This window comes from Notamacropus eugenii, chromosome 5 (assembly GCF_028372415.1).
Source record: "Notamacropus eugenii isolate mMacEug1 chromosome 5, mMacEug1.pri_v2, whole genome shotgun sequence".
NCBI lineage: Eukaryota > Metazoa > Chordata > Mammalia > Diprotodontia > Macropodidae > Notamacropus > Notamacropus eugenii.
Genome location: NC_092876.1, coordinates 67,929,844 through 67,951,013, shown reverse-complemented (window position 1 = coordinate 67,951,013; position 21,170 = coordinate 67,929,844). Strand labels below are relative to the sequence as shown.

The window sequence follows — 21,170 nt, the reverse complement described above, 5'->3', positions numbered from 1 at the left end:
GCTTTATGTATCCAATGGGCCCCCATGTAGAAAAAGGAGCAGACTTATGGTACTTGACCCCAGAAAGCAGAACTCGAAACCATCAGGAGAAGCTGCAAAGAGGCAAAGCCAGGTTGGATGTAAAGGAAAAGCTTCCCCCGAGCGGCAGACAGAGTGCTCCCCTTCCCTGGGCTTGTCAGGCAGGTTGCAGAAAAGATTCCTGGCCAGGTTGGGGTCAGGAGAGATGGTCACTGAAGACCTTCCTGATCCAAGAACCAGCCATTATTTAGCCCATCCCTTTAATCTCTCTCTCTCTGTCTCTGAGTTTTGACTTTCAGATAACTTGGTGGACCCACCCTCCTGGGGGCTCACTGTACTGAGACCAGACAATACAGTTGCCAACTGCAGCTCAGAAGATCTGCCAGACTCAGCCTCCGCTCATCCCTGGGATTATAGGTATGTGCCACCAGGCCCGACTCAATCCCTTCATTTTTACATAGAGGACATCATGTAGTTAACTAGCAAGACAACCTAAAGAAGCCGCTGGTCCTCTTTGGCCCCTTTTCTGTGTGATCCAGTAGAAGGGGTTCTGCATCCCTGCTCTGTTACTGTTCTCTGAGTCTGCTCCATAGCATGGTGCTTTTTACCTGAGGTTGCTTGGAGAATGGGGGTGCTGGTAACAAGGAGGGCAGGAAGGCACTGTGTCTGATTGTGAGTACAGCAGATCTGAACTATGACCAGAGGAAGTCCATGGCTGAGCTCACAGCTCTCCAGGCCTGGCAGAGGCCTTGTGATCCAAGGAGGTGAGACTAGGGAGAAGGGGCTGCTGCAAGCAAGCCTGCCCAAGTCACAGCGGACACAAAGCTTGGAGGCAGGAGACTACCAGGGTGTGAAACCCCACTTTGTGGGGTTGGAAGGCCTCCACATTATCTTATATAAAATGGGGACAATACTTTTGCTGCCCCCTACCTCATGGTAGTGTTGGAAGGAAAGTGCTTTGTGCACCTGAAATCACTAAAGCTAACACAGAGTAACAGTAACAACCACCTTATTTCGTGACAGGGACTTAAAGGGTGATGTCAGAGCCCTCCCAGCCTACTCACCCACACAGTTGTCACACACACTGCAGTGCGAGGTCCGGGGGGGCCGAAACATCTTGCAGGTGAAGCAGTATTTTAATTTCACCATCTGCCCATTGATCATCACCTCCTTGGTCCTCGGAGGAGGCCTATAGGTGGAATTGCCAGTGCTGTCTGCAGGGAAAAGAGAAAGATGGGGAGACAAGAGGTCAAGCCAAGCCAGCACAGGATCCCAGGGCTTACTGGGAAGGGAAGGAGCCCATGGAACCTGGTCCCACTGACCAACAGCCAGGGCAAAATGCCTAGGAAACACAAAGGTCACTTTGGAGATCAGAGCTGTCATCTATTAAGTAGCTTCTGAGTGCAGAACACAATGAATGATGGAGAAAGAAGGAAAGTTAGCCAAGACCTGGTGCCTGCTCTCATGGGACTCAGTCTAGTAGAGGGAAAAGACCCAGACCCAGACCACAGTGCACAACATCACACAAATTTGTTAGCACAATGCAAAACATGGGAAGGAGCTCTGAAGGGGAAGGTCCTTACTGATGGTGTGAGTCGGGACCAGCTTCCTGGAAGGGGCAACATTTGAAAAAGCCTTTAAAGGCTCGGGAAGAACTGAACAGGTAAAAGGGGAGGAAGGGCGTTCTAGGCAGAAGGACCCATTTGAACAAAAGCACAAAGGCAGGAAAGTGCTGGCATGATGGGGAGACAGTCATCTAATATGGCTGTGGCACAGATGGCACTGAGAAAAAGTGATTTGAGACAAGCCTGGAAAGGGTGGATGGTCCCAGACGGGAGGGACTTGAAGGCCAAGGAATCTGAAGTCTACATGTGGCCCGAGATGCATTCTAAGGAAAGAAGGGTCACCTCCTTTCACCGGGTCTGCATGTGAGGAGGGTCAGTCTGGCAGCAATCTGAAGAGCAGACTAGAATAGGGAGAGCATAAATGTGGGAAGAGTGATTGGTCAGGCCAAGGGGACTGTGGGCAATGGGGGGAAGGAAAGGATGTGGGAGAATCTGTAGGGGTGCAATCAGGGGTGAGGAGGGAAAGGGGAAGAGATGAGAACAGAGCCCGGGAACTTTAGTGAGAGCTGTCAGAGGCTTCTGTGGGTCAACCAGCAACCCTTGTAGACACAGGACAACCATGGGCGAGAATGAAGCAACTCTGGCTCAGGGAGAAGCTGAGCAGCTCTGAGACTACAAAGAGGCAGTTAGGTAGTGTAGTAAACAGAATGCTAAGCTTGAGCTCAAATCCAGCCTCAGACACCTACTGTGTGATCCTGGGTAAGTCACTTAACTTCTGTCTGCCTCAGTTTCCTTCTCTGTGAAATGGAGCCCTGACTTCACAAATTTACTATAAGTCTCAAATAACATATGTAATGTGCTTGTGCAAACCCTAAAGCACTACACAGATGGGAGATATTATTAATATTATAATCCCCACCACTATTCTCATCATCACTATCTACATTTCTAGGCCTGGCTGCCAGCCCCATAGAGCCAACTACTTAATGGTCACATCCACTTGGGTTTTAGATTCGCTCTGGGCTCAGAATCCTTCTCCTGTTACCGGCATCACCATCCTCAGAGACACTTGGGTCCAATGTTGTGGAGCGTTAGGATAGAATCCCAATGACAACATCTCAGAATTGGAGGGGCTTCAGATGCCATCTGCTCCATCTCCAGTGTGAGCAAGGCCTGAACCTCTCCCAGCTCTGGTGAGGGAGATGCCAGCAGTCCCTGTGGCGGCCTGTTCTATCTGAGGACAGTTCGACATGTTAGCAAGTTTTTTCTCTGACTTGATAGTTTTCATCTCTGGGGCCAAGGAGAATAAGTCTAATTACTGCCACGACAGACCCTCAAGTGTCTGAAGAAGCATTCTGCCTGAATGAGCCTTTTCTTGCCTCCATGATGACTGTCCCCAGTTCCTTCATCCAGTGATGACATGAGCCTAAAGCCCAGCTGTCTTTCTCTGCACATGTTCCAGCTTATTGACGGCCTTAAAATGAAGACAAGAATGCACTATGGGCTGAGCAGGGCAGGAGGCACGGGGCCTATGCCCTCACTCATCCTGCCTTCTTGGACTGTGTCTCTCTCCAGGATTTTTTATAGCTGCCATATCACTATTGATTCATCCTGAATTTAGAGTCTACTGAGGCCTTCACATCTTTTTCAGACAAGCTGTTGCCTAGACATTAGACAATGTTTAATTTGTAGGTATGAAGTTTTTTTTTTTAAATCTCTATTAAATTCTATTTTAGCCTTGGCTAAATGTTCCAGCCTGTGATGATCTTTTTGTACATCATACTAGCCATCTTTATCAACTTTGGGTCACCTCAAATCTGACTGCAATAACAACTAAGATGTATGTGTTTTAATATTTGCAAAGATATTATCTTTTGAGTCTCATATCAACCCTGAGAAGTAGATATTATTTAGATTTTACAGATGAGGAAATTGAGGCTGAAAGGTTAGTGATTTGTCCAAGGTCACAAAGTTAGTAAGTACTTAAGGTGAGTTTTGAACTCAAGCCCCCAAGTGTTGCAGTACTGGACTTGTAGGCAAGAAGACCCAAGTTCAAATCCTGCCTCGGACACCTACTGGATACCTACTTGGCTCTATGATCCTGGACAAAGTCATTAAACCTCTTTCAGTCTCAGTTTCTCATCTGTAAATGAGAGTAATGACAGCACTTCCCTGCTAGGGTTGTTGTGAGGATCAAATGAGATAGAATCTCAGTGATGGAGAGGCTCTCCATTTCTTCACCCACTTTACAGATGAGCAAATTAAAGCCCCAAGAGGTGAATGATCTCCCTGGAGCTAGGACTTCCATTCTGTCCTGTCCAGAGTCCTTTCCTCCCATTATGCCCAGTGAGGCTGGCTCCTCCTTGGACTCTTGCCTCATTTGTATTAATGCATGGAGATGCCCTTTCCACTGACTGGCTGTAGAAGCTTCAGAAGGGCACAGGTTGCTACTTTTGCCTTGTATGCTCAGTGCCTAGCAAGGGCCTGGCCCAGAGTAAGAGCAGGTACCAAGTCTGATTGATTCCTCAAGTCCATGCTGGTGGTGCAGAGCACTGAGCTACGAGTCAGGAAGACCTGAGTTCAAATTCAGCCTCATTTACTAGCTGTGTGATCCTGGCCACATTACTCAAACTCTGCTCAGTTTTCTCAGCTGTAAAATGGAGATAGTGCTGGTGAGGGTCAAATAAGATAGTATTTCTTTCAAAAAAAAAAAAGTGCCTATCACAGTGCCTGGCACACAAAAGGCACTCCATAAATGCTCCTCCCACCCCCAATTCCTGACACTGCTCCCACTGTAATGGCCTGGAGTATTCTAGCCCTAGACTAATTCTCTTCATGTAGAGATCTGATCGTATTCCTCCCCTGCTGCCTACTGAATCCAAGTTCTCCCCAGCCGGGGGTTACCACGCCCCATCAGCTTTCCCTCCATACACCTGGTCCAGCCAAAGCAGCCTAGCTGCTCTTGGATGCAGGGACACGGAATTCCTGGCTCTGCCTTCCCCAGGACCCTCTGTCTCTCAGCTCTGAGCACTCTCTGGCTGGCATCATGCCTGAATCACTCTCCCTCCTCTGTTCCAACTACAGACCTGCCTGGTTTCCTTTATATCCCATCTTCTATAGGAAGCCTTCCCCAACCCTTCCTAATTCTAGATCCTTTCTTCTTTTCATTATCTCCTATTTATCCTATTAGCTTGTGTTGTATGTGTTGTCTCCCCCATGACAGTGTTGTCTCCCTCAGACGGTGAACTCCTTGAGGGCAGGTATGTCCAGTGTTTAGCACAGTGCCAATATACTGCAAGTGCTTAATAAGTGCTTAACAGCTTGATTTGAAGCGCTAAGAGTGTGTTAAGAATAGGTACTGAGGCACCAGTAAAGGGCCCTGTCCTGGGGCAGACTGATTAGGTTGCAGGGCCTGGTGGCTCAGTAAATTTAAGAGCTGAGTTCAAATTCAGCCTCAGACATCTCACAGGTAGGTGACCCAGGGCAACTAATTTCACCTCCATCTCAATGCCCTCATCTGGAGAACAAGGGAGTAGGACTCCAAGGTCTTTAAGGCTTCTCCCATCTCTCAATCTACAATCCATGAGCCAGGAAGTAAGACCTAGGTTGCAGTCTGGCCTCTGGCACACCATGGCTCTACAGCCCTGGGCAAGCTGTTTAAGGAAAGTCACTAAGCATCGATAAAGGACATTCTTTTCTGGGAGCTCCCTATATCAGTGAAATGACAGTTTGGGTTGAAAAAGATCAAAATGCATTCTAAGGGCAGTCCTTGACTTACACTTGCAGGTTGCCACCTCTCTAGGGCTCAGGTTCCTCCTCCTCTGTGGAGTAAGGGCACTGAACTCACTGAACTCTAAAGTACCTAAATGATGCCATAACCCTATTAGTGAAACCTGGGGAGCCCCAGTCTCACTGTGGGAGGTACACTGAGTGAGGGAGCATCCTGCCCCTGCTCCCAAAGGTACTGCAGGCATTCTCAGCAGGAACATGAAATGCACCTTCCTCCAGGAAGCCCATTCTAAAAGTGGTCAGGTTCTGCTGGTCTTGAATTTACCTCTATTATGGGTTAAACAGGCTACTGTGGGCTGAGAACAGAGCAGATGCCTTCTCCGTTCCAAACACCCATATGCAAGCTGGGAATTGTCTTTCTTCTTTGTGTCTCTCCCAGTGCCTAGTACAGTGCTCTGAACACGAGTGGGCACAGAATAATTGCAGAATGAATGAACTTTTGCTGGGCTTCCCACATCTTCCTCTAGGAGGAGCCAGTTTGGGTCTTCCTCCCCTAGGCACTGGGTAGGTGGGCGGAGAGAGGGAGGAGAAAGAGACTCAACTAATCCAACCGAAACCCAACGGCAGAACTTTCTGACAGTCAGATTTCCCACTTCATCAAACTTACCCCGCCAAAAAAGGAAGTGAATCTTTTCACACCCAACTTCCCCAGACTCCTAAGGACTGGGGGAGGATGAAAGAGGAGATAATCATGTAAGAACTGTGGGTGTTACTGAGGTCAACAGGGAGAAAAGTCAGAAGTCACATGGCTCCTGTAGTAACAGGGTAATGGGGCAGTGGGGGAAGCATGGGAGTCGCCCCTGTTCAGTGCTCATTACAGGCAGCAAGGTCTAAGACAGGGGTGGGGAGCCTGCAGCCTTGAGGCCACATGTGGCCTTCTAGGTCCTTGGGGGAGGCCTTTTGATTGAGTTCAAGTTTTACAAAACAAATCCTTTTAGGGGGATTTGTTCTGGATTTGGATTTAGATTCAGTCACAGGGCCACACCTGAGGGCCTAGAGTGCCACATGTGGCCTTGAGAACACAGGTTTCCCACCCTTAGTCTAAGACAAAGAGCATCAAACTTGAAAGCATGAGACCCATCCTCAAGTCTTGGAAGTACTGCTTCTAGCCATGGGACCTAGGGTCACTCACAGAATCTCAGAATCAGACAGGACTTCAATAGTTATTTAATTCAACCTATATGTAAACTGACCTCTAATGAAAGGGAGATCACAACCTCCTAAAGCAACCCCATTCCATCTAGGGTCAGATTTAGAACTAGAAGCAGTTCTAGAGACCACCAAACCGTTTGACATATGAAGAAACCAAGGCACAAAGAGGCTGTATGACTTGCGCAAGATCACACAGCTAATAAGTGTCTGAACCCAGTCTTCCTGAGTCCCAGGCCACTGATCCCTCAATAGTTTTGGATGGCTTGGATTGTGGGGAAGGTAGGTCCTTTTACTGAACCAAATTCTGCCTCTCCATTCACTGCTCTTAGTTGTGTCCTCTAGGGTCATGCAGGATGAGACAATCCTTCTACATGTCACTATCATGTTGGTCTCTCTACTCCCTCTAAGCCTCAGTATTCTCAACTGTGAAATGGGATGCTGTCAAGAAAAAACCACAGGAGCCATCCTTCTGTGGCAATACCATGCAAATTCTTCCCTGTAATCCCTCTGGTTTCTCAGTTTCCTTCCAAAAAGCCTCAACCCTGTAAGAATCCTAAGCAGAAAGGAAAACATTTTCCATTATGAATGGTTGAAGGAAACAAACTTCATATTGATTCTGAAAATCATTTCACTTGATTCACTAGTTGCCCATCAAAGCCACCATAAGGCTTTGAGCCTCAATCACATTTCTTGCGTAGAAGAGTACTGCAGGGATGCTGGGGTCAGGGCAGCCACCTTTGGGTACCCTCACGTGAACCATCACTAGCTGAATGCTCAAAGTTGAGACTCAAAGATGGAACTGAATTAATCCAAGGATGCCCTGACCTTCTGCTGGGCCCCCATGGGTCCTCTGCCTTGCCTGCTGATCTTCTTACACACAGGAGCTGTGGCATTGTTTCAACATTCAGTGGCTGAAATGGCACCAAACAGGAAGCCAGAATGCAGAGGTCACAAGGACTTGGGCGTCTGCATCAAATTCACCTCTTGCTACACGAGCTGTGGCAGCCACACCTGGATCCAATCAGACTCAGAGGATCTCTTGTAATTCTAGAAACTGGGAGGGAGCTCAGAACAGAGAGGGGGAGAGCAGGGAGGGAGCTTGGAACATCAGCATGTGAAGAAACCTTGGAACACTGAACATCAGAGGCTAAGTGAGGGGGGATCACAGAAACCATTCATTCACCAGAAATTTATTCTCACTTACAGGCAAGTCCTACAGGGACTGTGGAAGATGCCACAAATACAAAGCAAAAAGGAGAGTCCCTGCCCTCAGCTTCCATGTCCTCCTCCCCCTGAGCCTTCTCCTCTGGAAGTTAAACATACCCCATTCCTTCAACTCAAAGTCAATGACACGGGCCAGAGTGCCTCACCAACCCAGTCACCCTCAGCTATAGATGTTCTAGCTTGTCAGGGTCCCTTCTAAAATGCAGTGCCCAGAACTGACATCTGAATTCATGCATGCCCAGATCTGTACAGAAGATGGCAGAACAATGAACTCCCTCAATCTAGACGCTGGGCTTTGTTCCTTCCAGCAGTACCCAGAAGGTTTGGGTCTCAGGTTGCTACTTCCTAGACTACAGGGATACCAGGTTCTGCTCCAAAGGTTGCTGGGGTGGGGAAGGCTGCCTCACGTTAGTCCCCAGCAAAGATTGTATGATCCACCGTCAGGCAACACATGACCCCATACATCCTGTCACACACTGACATCTGAAGATGAGGCCTTTTCTCATCCCTCCATCTGGTATCATCTTTCCAAAAATCACCTATATCTCTCATATACTGCCCCCCTAGAATGCCAGCTCTAGGTAGGACTGTTTATTCCCTTGGTGTAAAGGGAGTTAAAAAACTTCTCTTCCCACTGAGAGGCCTCAGGTGGGGCTATTGAGGAAGGCTTGATTAGGGGGGCTTGTTTCCTAAGAAGGCGCACACCTTTTGCTGATTGCTAATGAGGCACTGGGTGAAGAGGGTTTGTGTCCTCTGGTTTTGAAAAGAGTATATACACTCTAAGGAGAGGTTTTTGCTTTGGGGTTTAGTTTTGGAAGATGGTTTGTGTGTCAGATGAGACTCTGGGAAGCCATTAAGCAGCCCACCTGGCTTTGGAAACCCAGATGTTGGTGCTTCCCTCTCTGGTAACTATGTATGTATGTAATGGTCAGACAATTGGAAGCCTGTCTGGTCTTTATTTCTTTTCTTGTATTTTTCTCTATTAGTGAATGATGTATGTGCTTGATTAAAGGAGATTGTTAACCTTTCAAAAGTTGCCTTTCCTATTAGAAAAGTAGATCACCTGTGACATCACCTGCTGTCACCTATGCTAGCAGGGCCCCCTGTGGATGCTGGGGTGCTTACAGTCACCTGCATTTTTTTAGACCATCACATACTTCAAAGTTCCCTTTAGGCAAGGCCTTGCCTGTCCCAGCCGGTCCTTCCACTGCCCACATTGCTTTAGGGGAGGCCTTTCTCCCAGTGGTCACTCTGGCCAGGGCATCCACCGCCCTCACGACCTTTTGTGGAAGCCAGGCTCCTGGCTCACATATTCCTCTTGCTGGCTTCAAGAGACACAAATTCTTTCTCAATAGCCCACAGGGAACACTTCCCCTGACCTCTCCAAAAGAGTTTTGGACCCTCTTAACCTCATGGCCACATCCTACACTTCTGCACACTCTTTAGTCTGAATGACCTAGAAACCTGCTAAGACCTCGGCTGCTATAAAACATTTCTAAGTCTTGACCTCCAGAAGAGTTACCCTTTCCACCCCTCCCACTAAGGCAGCCCAGAGATACCCTGAGGCAATTCAAAAGAGGATTGAGCCCTCACCCTCAACTGGGGCCTATCTCAGGGTTCACAGAATGCTAAAGGATTTTGAACCACCAGCACTCAGTCTCCCCTTCAAATAGACCACTTCTGAGGGTGGGGAAACCTACACAGACTACATTTTCTCAGCAGGCCCTGAAAGGAAGGGATCTTTGTGCTAATGAACAAAGCTCAGCCCAGGTTTGAGTGATTGGGCCTGGTGGAGGTGGGGGAGCCTCCACGGTACATTAGGGGAGGAAGGAAGCTGAGGGCAGAAGAGCAGACAATGATAACAAGAGAGTGGGGCTGGGATGGACCTGGGCAGCCAGAGGTACAGAGGAGGAAAAAAGGAAGGAAGGAAGGAAGAGCGAATTACGTTAGTTCTCCCCCTCCCTCCACCTAGCTTTGCAGTTACCAGTGATGAGTCAAATGATTTCCTGAGAGGAGAAGCTGTGTGTGGTGCTCTACCATTCCCAGGCCACCAGGGCTCCCCAGAGGCAGCTGGGAGCTCACAAGTCCACTTCAAAGCCACTGTGAGGACGGAAGGAACCACCCGCCTCCAGGAAGGCCCAGAGGTAACAAACACTCAGCAGCAGCAGAAGCTTGGCAGGAAGGAGCCAGAGGAGGCTGAGACAGCTAGTGGAGTTTAAAATGCCAGCAATGTCTTCTGACAGCCCAGGGAAGCCACACGATGGTTTGGGTGGGAAAGCGACAGCCAAAGTACAAACTGTGTACAAGGAGAGCCAGGGAGACCAGCCCTCAGGGTTTCCCATTCCCTACCTGTCTCATTAACATTAACTACAGAAGTAGTGGCTGCCATCCCTAAAACAGGTTAAGGCTGGCACTGGACTTTGAGCCTGGGGAGTGGGATTTTCCTCTTCCTCCTCTAGAATGATGCCAACCAGCTACCTTGGATCAGGGACTAGGTCAATCCCTATCCCCCTGACACCTGGCCTCAGACATCTGGTTCGGAATAGGGAAGTTCAGGGTAGAACTCAAAGGAAGGCAGGCCTCACCAATCTGTTTCTCCAGGGCAGCTGCCTCGTTGGGAGTAGCTCGGGGAAGGATCCCAGGATCGGTGAAGCTTGTCTGCAGCAGGCAGCTCATGACGAAGAAGAAGAGCATGCTCCCAATGATGGGGATGGCCAGGGTCAGGTGGCGGGCCAGAAATGGACAGCTACAACAAAGAGAGAGATTGATCAGATGGCCCCACCACCACCCGGAGGGCTAGACACCATCCTTACCTCAAAAGAGGCTGTCCTACTGAGTAACCTCATAGCCCAAACCAAGAGGCCTAAGATGGGTCGTCTAAAGACTCACAGAGGCAAGGGACCTCAGAGGTCATCTAATTCCAATCTGGTAACCCCTCAAGGGAAGAGGCCTATTTAGCGCTGGAATTTCCAAAGAAGCCCAGGTGCCACCATTGTCTAGTTAGGCTGGGGCCTGTCCTTCAGCCAAGGGTATTCCAGAAGAAGCACCCAGGATTCAAAGCTAATCATTTTGGCATAGAGAGCTAGGACTATTTAACAACCTCCTGCCTCCAATTCCTCCCTCCTCCATCCTTTATCCTGCTGCTAGAAAAATCTTTCTTACATAGATCTGGACATCTGACACTTATGCTACAAATTCTTCAGTGGCTCCCTATTGCCTATGGAATCACCTATGTTGGATGGAGTGCTGGGCCTGGAGTCAGGACGCTCCAAGTCCAAATCTTGCATCAGCTACCTACTTAGCTGTAAGATCCTGAACAAGTCACGTAACCCCTCAGCCTCAGTCTCCTCATTTATAAAATAAGGAGAGTAATAACCCCTCCTTCCCAGGGTAGTGGTAAGGCTCAAAGAAGATAATGTGTAAAGCATTTTTGCAAACTTTAAAGTGCTATTAAATCAAAAGCTGGGTCTGGCTCTCAAGGTTCTCCATACTCTGACCCCATTCTACCTTTCCAGCCCCTTCTCAGACGGCTTCTTTTCATGGATTCCTACCCTCCAGTCAAACCAAACAAGCCCCTGCCCTTCCTCCACATTTTTCAATTATGGTTTTGCACACTCTGCTCTCCTAGAAGCAGGTCACCCTCGTTGTACTGGCTTCTATACCTTTCCAGTGCCCTGCAGGGACGTGATATTGTGCAAAATGCTCTGTGTTTGTGTCCTATCAGCTCCCTAAGGACAGGGACTTCATCAAGCTAAGCTGTGCTTTTCTTCCACAACTGAGAACACACACGTACAAGTGTCCCTCACTAAATGTAAGTCTTTTGTTGAGGGAGTATACTGAAATGGTCCAGTCATTCTGGAGAGCACTTTGGAAACTGTGCATATCCTTTGACCCAGTAATACCACTTCTAGATTATACCCCAAGGAGATCAAAGGAAAAGGACCCACATATTTACAGCAGTGCTTTTTCTACAGTAACAAAGAATTGGAAGTTGAGGAGATGCCCATCTAACTGGGAATGTCCAAACAAGTTGTGGTATCTGATTGGGATGGAATACTATTGTGCTATAAGAAATGATGCACAGGATAGTTTCAGAAAAACCTGGGAAGACAAATGAACTGATGCAAAGTGAAGTGAGCAGAACCAGCAGAACACTGTATATAGTAACAGCAACATTGTAACAATAATCAACTGTGAAAGACTTAACTACTCTGATCAATCTAATGATCTGCAACAATTCCAAAGGACTCATGATGTAAAATGTTATTCACCCCCAAAGAGAGAACTGATAGACTAACTCTAAGTACAAAGTGAAGTACACTGTTTTTTTACTTTACTTTTCTAGCTTTTATTGTTGTTGTTTGCAGCATTGCTAATATAGAAATATGTTTTGCATAACTTCATATAATATTTCTTCTCAATGAGTGGAGGAGAGGGTGAAGAGAGGGAGAGAATTTGGGACTGAAAGTAAAATCTAAAAATAAATATATATGCCCTAAAGGGTGTGAGAGAGTCAAAATAAATAAATATTAAATAAATGTATCACCACAGTGGCAGGAAGCAGGCAGTTCACTGTCTGGGCATATCCCCTAAGCTATCTACAATCATGATGGCATTGCTTGCCCTGAGGGCCTCGTTTCCAGAGACAAGTCACCTGGGCAGTCAAGTTCTGTTCTATGAGCTTCACTGGGACCTGTTTTCAATGGGACAAGTAAAATCCCACAGCCCTCTGGCATTGGTGTCACTTGCAAGAAGCAGTAATGACTTGGATCTTCTTCAGGGAGTCAATTTATATACAATCAGATATCTTGGGGGACCAATGAAGTCTTGAAACTGGGAAGAATCATCTATTCATAGGACCAAAGGCTTAGAGCTAGAAGGGACCTCCAAATCCAAACAGCTTATTTTTATAAAGGAGGGAACAGAGGCCTACAGAGAAGAAAAGGCTTGGCCGAGATCACATAGGCAGTAAATGGCAAAATTAGGATTTGAATCCAGGTCCTCCAATTTCCTGATACAGTCATCCAACCCTCCTCATTTTACAAATGAACAAAGTGGGGCTCAGAGAAGAAAAATATTTTACCTAGGGTCATACGGTTTGTTGGTGGCACAGGCAGGACTGAAGCCTGGGTCCCCCAACTCTGAGTCATATTCTTTTTCCCTGTGATACCCTGTCCCTGGGAAATCATCCACCAATGGAGTGTCATACGCTGCTGACAACTATATGCTCCCAACTCCCTTCAAAGATCGTATGATAAGGATGATTCTTTGAATGTACCCTTGTTCTCACTATTGGTACAAATTATCAACATCTGCAACAGCAAACACCCCTGCTGCCCCACCAAGTCTTGGCCCAGTCCTCAAACTCCCAAACCATATTTTCACCTCTCACTCAGGAAGCAAAGAAAACAAAAACCTACCAGTTCATTCCCAAAGTTCTTGGTCTAATTCTTGTCTGAAGCAAAGTAGGCATCAAATAATGATGTTCACCACACCAGCCCAAGGGAACGCCCTGTCTAAACTGTCTGACCTAAATTCTATATTCCAGATCCAGAGGACTCTGCCATACCCAGGACCACTGCTGACAGCCTGTGCTCCAGAGACATCTCAAAGAGATCTAAGAAAGTGCTTGATCTCCTTCCTCTCCCTTGCCAGGCTACAAATGGGGTAGGTGGTCCTACCTGAAGGCACCTCTAAACTAAGTTCCCAATGTGTTGAAAAAGATAAAGCTTGATCTCCCACCTCCCCTTCTGCACCACTATAAGTGGGCATGTTGGGGGAAAAACCTGAAATTGTTATCAAATAGATCTGAGGATCTCACTTAGAGCAGACTGGGCTCCTGTCACATTCTCTTCTCACAACACCAACTCCTGAACCCTTTATCTTGCCCTGATCTAGCAGGAAACAGGAACAGGGTAAACACGTTCATGTTAGGGGGTAAGGAAGAAGGTAAGTTGTCTCACCTTTGACCCATGTGACATTTGGAGCTGGCTAATAAAGGGTACTGGAGGACCTAACAGAAGTAAAAGGGGAACACGATGTAGAGACGATGATGGAGCAACTGAGGAGGTCTTCCTAGGTCTTGGAAAAGATATCAAAGAAAGGGGAGGAAGAAGGGAGAGGGACAGAAGGGCAGAAAAAGGCAGGGCTGCTCCAGGAAGGAGGCTATATAGAAAAATGTTCTCTGTGTCATATACTCTGACACACTGGAATGATTTTACCCTCAGTTTTCCCATCTGCAAAATGGAAAGACTGTATTAATACCCAGGTTAGCCCTATCCCCACAAGGATGTGGGGAGGTAAAAAAAAAAAAAAAAACCAACCAGAGCAACCACATAAAAGTACTACTGTGAGTTCTTCCCCAAAAGGATAACAAGAACTTGTCATTATCTATAATAAATTAGGATGATCTAGGTGAGGGGATACAGACTCTGAGAACCTCCCTGAACTCCCCTAGAATCTTCCCACTTAATCTGGCCTTTCATACTCCAATCTGTTCCTCTTAACCTAGCCAGGCCCTCCATTGTCTGTTACCACTGGATTGCCCTACCTGCTTCCCACCCAAGCCCTCCACAGTGGATACCTCCCAATTGCCTCCAGCTGTTTAAGAAGGCTTAAATAGAATTCAGCAGGACCTGGCATGATGGCATTTGGCATTTTGGGGACCCTGACCTCATCATAGGGAGATGCTAGCAAAGTAGGATCTTTTGCTATTTGTTTTAGCATAATCCAGTGCCTCTGATTCAATAATGAGATTAAAGATCTTCCTCACCCATTAACGGGACTGCCCATAAAGGAGTATTTGATTAGGAAAGATTTGTAGGAAGGCCCACACCTTTTGTTAGGGAGGCACTGGTTCTCAAGGGTTATGATGCCCTCTGGCTCTGAAAAGTGCATAAAGACTCTGAGATGAGGTTTTACTGAGGGGCTTACTCGTTGGAAGTGTTTGTTTGGCTAGAGAGTCTGGGCAGTGGGCAGCTGCAAAGAAGCCCCCCAGCTTTGAAAACCCAGATGTTGGTGCTTCTCTCTATGTAATGGTCAAATAGTTAAGTTAGATCTGTCTGTTGATCTAGGATGTATGTATTGCTTATGTCAGATAGTTGGAAGCCAAGTCTGTTGATTTTGATTTCTCTGTATTTTCTCTGAAGTTCAGGGTGCTGACTTTTCCCTCTGAACTAAGTGAATGACACATGTGCTTGATTAAAGTGATTGCTGGTCCCTCAAAAGTTGCCTTTCCTTTTAGAAAAGCAGATCAAAGAACCTGTGCTAGCAGGACCTTCTCTGTATATCAGGGTTCTTGCTTTTACAGATGCTTACAATGAGACAGGAGAATTAGGGCTGGGAAAATCACAGAGCAGGTAAAAAGAACACTGAGTAGGGAGACTGGGGAAGATTGTGGAGACCAAGGGAAAGGATGATCATGGCTCAGGAGATTCTAGAGGAGGACAAGAGGCGAGATGACCAAGGAAGCTCAAGGGGACTGAAGTAAGGAGGAGGAATGTAAGGAGTCTGAGAGGGAACAGAGGAGAGACAGAGATGACAAAGGAATGATGGAGAGTGGGGATGGAAAGGATGGAGGATAATGAAGGAAGAAATGCCTGAATGAAAAGTTTAATCGAAGCTTGTTAGAGGAATTAGAAAGGGCATGACTAAAGTAGGAGAGGGAAATGAGATGGAAGATGACTGAAGGGGCCAGAGGAACCCGGGCTAGAAATGACCAAGAGAGTTGGAAGAGATGGGTTTAAAAACTGCAAAAACTAAGAATTGAATGTCATTTCAGAGAGCACTTAAACACTATCTAGACATATATAGGAATCCCATTTACAGCCTCCCCAAGAAGCACCCATTGAGACTTTTCTTGAGGCCTCCAGTGAGAGGCAGGAACCCACTATCTGCTGAGGTGGCTCACTGCTTCACTAGACAGCACTAATCATCAGGAGATGGCTGAAAGGGAGGCCAGCAGGAAGAGAAAGGGAACTGAGATGGCCAAAGGAACCGGAGGAGACAGGGGCAGAGGAAGAGGAAAGATGATTCAAAGGGGCCTGTTGGGGGTGCTGGACAGAAATGACCCAAGAGGGTCCAAAGAAGATTGGACCTAGGGAAGGTGATCTGGCCAAGGAGAAGGGATATGAGAAAATGTCTCAAGCTGGACAGAAGGCACAGGGATGGGAAATAGCCCAAGGAGGCCAGATAGGGTAAAGATGGATGATGACCCAACGGGGGTCACAGGATTTAGAGATAAAAGGAGATAAACCAAGGGAGCCAGGGAGAATAGGGATTGATGGAGATGACTCGACTAGATCATAGGAGACAGAAATAAAAGATGAGCCAAAATGAGTAGGAATGGGAGATGACCCAAAGAGGCTAGATGGAAGGAGATGATTCAAAGGGGTCTGTGAGCCCGGGGATGGGTAGAGATGATCCTGAGGGGTAGGGAAGGCAGATGGGGTAGGGATGGAAGATGACCCAAGGTGGGCAGAGGGGTAGGGATGGCCAGAGATGACCCAAGGCGGGCAGAGGGAGCTGGGATGGGAGAGCTCATCAAGGACAGCGGACATACAGGATGGCGGTGCCCGCGGGACTGATGGCGGGGAGGGATGGGGATGACGGCACTGGCCACAAGACACAGGGGGGCGGAGGCGCCCCCTACTCACTCACTCGAAGACGAAGAAGAGCGTAGTGGTGGTGACGATGAGCACGACGGTGAGCGCGAAGACGCTGCCGTGCCCGGCCAGCATGATGCGGCCGCCGCAGTAGAAGCGGTTGCGGCCCGGGAACACCTCCCATTTGCGGCACGGCCGGACGGAGGCGGCGGATAAGGAGGCGGGGGCGGCGGGGCCCGGGCCCGAGCTCAGCCTGCGGGGCGTCGGGGGCGGCCCGGAGCCGGGGTGGGGGGCGCTGGGCGGCGGTGGCGGCGGGGCGGCCCCGGGGCGGATCTGCTGGTACTCGCACTCCTTCATGCGGCCGCGGCCTGGGCTTCGCCTCCGCCCCTCCCCGGCGCCTTGTGGGCCGGGCCGGGAGAACGAGCGGACGGACAGGGCGACCGGGCCGGGACCAGCTGCGGCGGCGGCGGCGGCGCACACAGCGCTCGCTCCGCGGCTCCGCAGCTTCTCTAGGTCCGCTCCGCCCCCTCGGCTGCCGCGGCCACCGCCGCTGCCCGGCCGGCCTCCCGCCGCAGCGCCCCCTCAGGCGGGGCCCGGCACGGCGTCCGGCGCCCGAGACGCTAAGGCCCGGCCCCGCCCCTCCGGCGCCAGCCACGCCCCCAGGCTCAGCCGCCGCTCCGCTCGGAGCCCGGAAGCGGCCGTCCCGTCACTAGCCCCGCCTCCAACCCGCCCCTAACTTCGGTCTCGATCCTCTTCAGGCGCGGGTCTCGCCCCCAGCCCAGGCTCAACTCCGGCCTCCACCCAGCCCGCGCCGGTCCCGCCCCAACCGGCTCCAACATTAGGCCCCTTCTCCAACTCAGCTCCACCTTCAGACCCCACCCCCAACCCAGACCCAGCTTTAGCCTCCACCCTCCCCAGCGCTGGTCCCAGCCTCAGACCACACCCCCCTACCCAGCCACTGCCTACACCCGCCCCAGCACCAAACACCACCCCCAACCCAGATCGCGGAAGTCAGACCACGCCCTCAGCCATCTCCAGGTCCCGCCCCGCCTCTAACCTAGACCCAGTTCATTCTCCACCCCCTCACCACCCAGGCCCCGCCCTCAACCCGGATCCAGCTTTTTCCCGGGCCGGAGCTTTGCCCGCACCCCACTGCAGACTCCGCCCCGTCCCGGGTTCGGCCCCGCCTCCAGAGCGGCTCCGGCCACCGCCCGGACCTGGCCCCGCCCCAGCATCAGCTCCAGCCCCCTTCCTCTTCCACCCCTGCGCCTGCGCCTGCCCCCCACCCCCAACGTCGGTGCGCGCCTGCCCCCAACCTCACCCCTGTCCAGCGCCAGCCCGGCCCCGCCTCCCTCCTCAAACCCGCCCCTAGATCCAGCCCTTGCCCAACTAACCTGGTCCCACGCTAACCTGTAGCTCCCGCCCTGCGGCCCAGCCCCGTCTCCAGCCCGAAAGTTCTGCCCCACCGCTCGACCGCACTTCGGGGCACCTCCCTCAAGTCCCCGGCCCTCGCATCGCGCCTCCGGGAACCAACCAAAGGCTCAGCTTTTAACCCGAGACCCCCAGTCCCTGCCAGCCACGGTCTTGTGGATGGCCCCGGCCCCATGCCCCTGGGCTCCTTTGCCCTGCTCAGCCTCTTCGGCCGTCCTGCAGACCCCAGCTTTAACTGCCTGCCTCCCTGCGTCCTCCCACTGACGCTCCTTCGACCTCCCAACACCCTCCAAAATTGATCCCCTTTATACTGCTCCTCCAATCACTCCTCCGTACTGTCCGTTCTCCTCTGCCCTTGCCAGCCCCAGATGCCCCCTTTGACTTTCCCCCTCCTTCCCACAGAGGCTGGAAATCTGCTCCCCTTTTTACTTCATCCCTGCTCATCTTCACCTTGTCTTTCTCTAAGTGTATCTCAGATACCACTCGTCCTTCATGGAAGCTTCCTTGGGTCCTACAGTTCCTACCCAATTTATCTTATATTCCGCTTATTTCTATATAGTTCCCCACCCACCCAACCAGCCCCAGACCAGCAGAATGAGGGCTTTTTGTTTTTGCAGACCCAGTAGGTAGCCGAGTGTCTTGCAGGTATTAGGGGCTTGATAAATGTCTCTTGACCTCAGGTTTCTTCTCATACCCATCAGATTGGTGAAATTTACAAAAGATTAAATATGTTAAATACAGTACTAATGTATTTTTGGTGGGGCTGCAAATTGCTCCAACAGTTCTGGAAGACAATTTGGAAATATATTAGGAAAGTGGCTAAACTGGATTTATCCTTTGACCCCGTGACACCACTACTTGGCATGTACCCTTATGAGCCAAAAAGAAAAAAAGAAAAGGAAAAGGTCATATATACAGAATAACATTTACTACTGTGGTTTTTGTATTGGCAAAGATTCAGAAGGAAAGTGGGTATCTACTGATTACAGAATAGCTCAGAAAATAAAGCAATTCATGAGTATTAATAATCATCATAATAGTTGACAACTATATAGCACCTTAAAGTTTACAAAGCACTTTCCATATGTTATCTCATTTGATCCTTACAACAACCCTAAAATGGAGGTGCTAATATGATCCTCATTTTACCAATAAGGAAACTGAGGCAAGCAGAGGTTAAGTGACTTGCCCAGGGTCACATAGCTAGTGTCTAAAATGACTGCTGTGTATCAGGAAGACATATGAACTGATATAAATTCAAGTTAAGTGAAACCAGGAGAACAATATACATGAATATCATAAGGTTGCAGGGAAAAATATTACTGAAAACTTTGGGATGCTGATCAATGGTTGACCTCGTCTTCAGAAGACACCCTCTTTAGAGAGTTGGCAGGCCTCAGGTGTGGAAAGACATTGTCAGACGTCTTTCAGTGTTGATTTATTTGGCTTAATTGTACTTTGTTATAAAGGAGGAGTTTGTGTGTGTACAAGGAAATCACTAGGGAAGTGACAGTGACATAAAAAATATTATCAGTAAAACAAATGTTTATTTGGATTGTGTCTACAAAGGGGGGCCAGATGACACTTGGTTGAGTAGATTCCTGCTCAGGGAACATGCTTTATGAGGTCCCTTCCAATTCTGAGTCTATGAAATATAAGGAGGCCACCAGCTAGCTCTTCCTGGGCCCTGAAGGAGAAAGCATGCTGTGACCTTTTATAAAGGCACAGCTCAAAGAGGACCAGGCAGAATTCAGTTTGTTAGGTTCTCTGGGGCACTTCTGTCCAGGGAGAGCAGTGTTCTGGGATTCCAATACCTCTCCCTCACTGCTACAATTCCTTCTCTCCCCCCGGGGAAAGGAGTGCTGGGTTCCCAATCAGAAGATGTGGATTCAAATACTAGCTCTTGGTGGGTGACCTTTGGCAAGTAACTTCCTTCTCTGGATGTGAGTGTCCTTCCTTCTTTGTAAAGTGGTGGTGGGTGGATCAGATGATCTCTAAGGCTCCTTTCATTCATTAATCCTGTGAACCTCCTTCATCCTTACTTTGTGTCTAGGTCACAGTTGGGGAATGTAATGGACACATCAGTTCTTACTACCCTGCACAGAAGAGTCTTTAGTGATTAGAGCAAGTTTAGAAACAGACAAGAAAGATAGGTGTGTGTGTGTGTGTGTGTGTGTGTGTGTGTAAATTAATAAAAAAAGGATTTACATATAGAAAGAAATGCTAAGCATCTCTTCCCATAATCCACCCCCTCCCCATAAGGAAATAAAAAAACTGTATCCAGTTCTGGGTATAAGAGTCTGGATCCTGCTTCAGCAGGGGCCCAGAAGGAAATGACTTGTCTCTGCAACAGCTGAAGCCCAACCCAGCTGGGGCATTGTTAGGTTTTAGGGTAAACAGGCTGCTTCCTGTCTTGGGGCCCTTCATGAAACTTTCCAAGACTATTAAAGATGGCCCAGGGATGGTAAAAAAGGACAGCTGCTGGCCATAAAATCAGCTCATCCTAGGGCCCCTCCAAGGTCAGAGACAAATGAGTCCCCCTTCCCAGTCCGCCTGAGGGGAGGGGGCTGCACTTGGCCAAGGTTATCAGTTATCTTCGACTTTTTCTGTCCCAAAGGAAAGACCTAGGTAGACCCAGATATGGGGCTTCTAGTTGAGAAGGCAGGATTTCTCAGGCGGTGAGGCAAAGATTGGGGGGGGCGGGGAATCAAAATCTTTCTGTGTTAGCAAGAACAGCCACAGGCCTCTCTCCTGGGAAGGCACTCCACTCATCCTGTGTGGTCCCAGTGAGGGCCCCTGCCACAGTGGGAGGTAAAGTGTGTGTGTGGGGGGAGGAAAGTTGGGGGGTTAAAAGGCTTCCTGAGCAAAGATTTCATCACTCCTATCAGAGCCGAAAAACCAAGCAGACAGGAGTCCTGGGAGAAACAGCTGTTGGGGAGGAAAGCAAAGGGTCTCTGCCAACTGGAAAGACATTAGGGCAAGGGTGATGGTGCTGTGCCAAGGAGGGCATTCGGGCATCTTGGCAGGAGGCAGAGGGGCTGCCCCCGATCTGTGTGTGGGTTTTTCTCAAGCATTTGACTCCAAACCAAATTCTCTCAGTAGGACAAACGTTAGAGAGATGGATGGGAAGTGCTCCCTGGCCAAGCTGACCAGAAGCTCTGGGAGAAAGGGTGCTGGGGCTCAGCCAGGAGCTTCCCTGAGCTGACAGGCTGTTAGCTTTCAGCCACGGGCAGAGGGAGTGAGTCAAAATTCTCATTCTTAGAAGAATGTTTTGGCTGGCTCCCAAATGGGGCAAAGCAACCCAGAAAAAAAAGAAAAAAATCAATGTCCATCCTCACAGTTCAATGATGATAGCTCACATTCATGCAGTGCCTGAGGGCTTACAAAG

General features: G+C 49.2%; 1 protein-coding gene across 5 annotated transcripts in view; it reads right to left on the bottom strand.

The window, feature by feature from the left end:
• The window catches only part of ZDHHC18 (zDHHC palmitoyltransferase 18), a 44,995-nt gene extending 28,155 nt beyond the window's left edge, over positions 1–16,840 (bottom strand). For all 5 annotated transcript variants that reach the window (XR_011967124.1, XR_011967123.1, XM_072609479.1 and 2 more), the window contains exons 1-3: positions 16,407–16,840; positions 10,334–10,494; positions 1,083–1,232 (exon numbers count right to left, since the gene is read on the bottom strand). Coding sequence is in view for 3 of the 5 variants with exons in the window: in XM_072609479.1 (XP_072465580.1) it covers positions 1,083–1,232; positions 10,334–10,494; positions 16,407–16,708 (613 nt within the window). In the remaining 2 variants the exon portion in view is untranslated. The remainder of the gene's footprint in view (positions 1–1,082; positions 1,233–10,333; positions 10,495–16,406) is intronic.
• Positions 16,841–21,170: the final 4,330 nt, after the last annotated feature.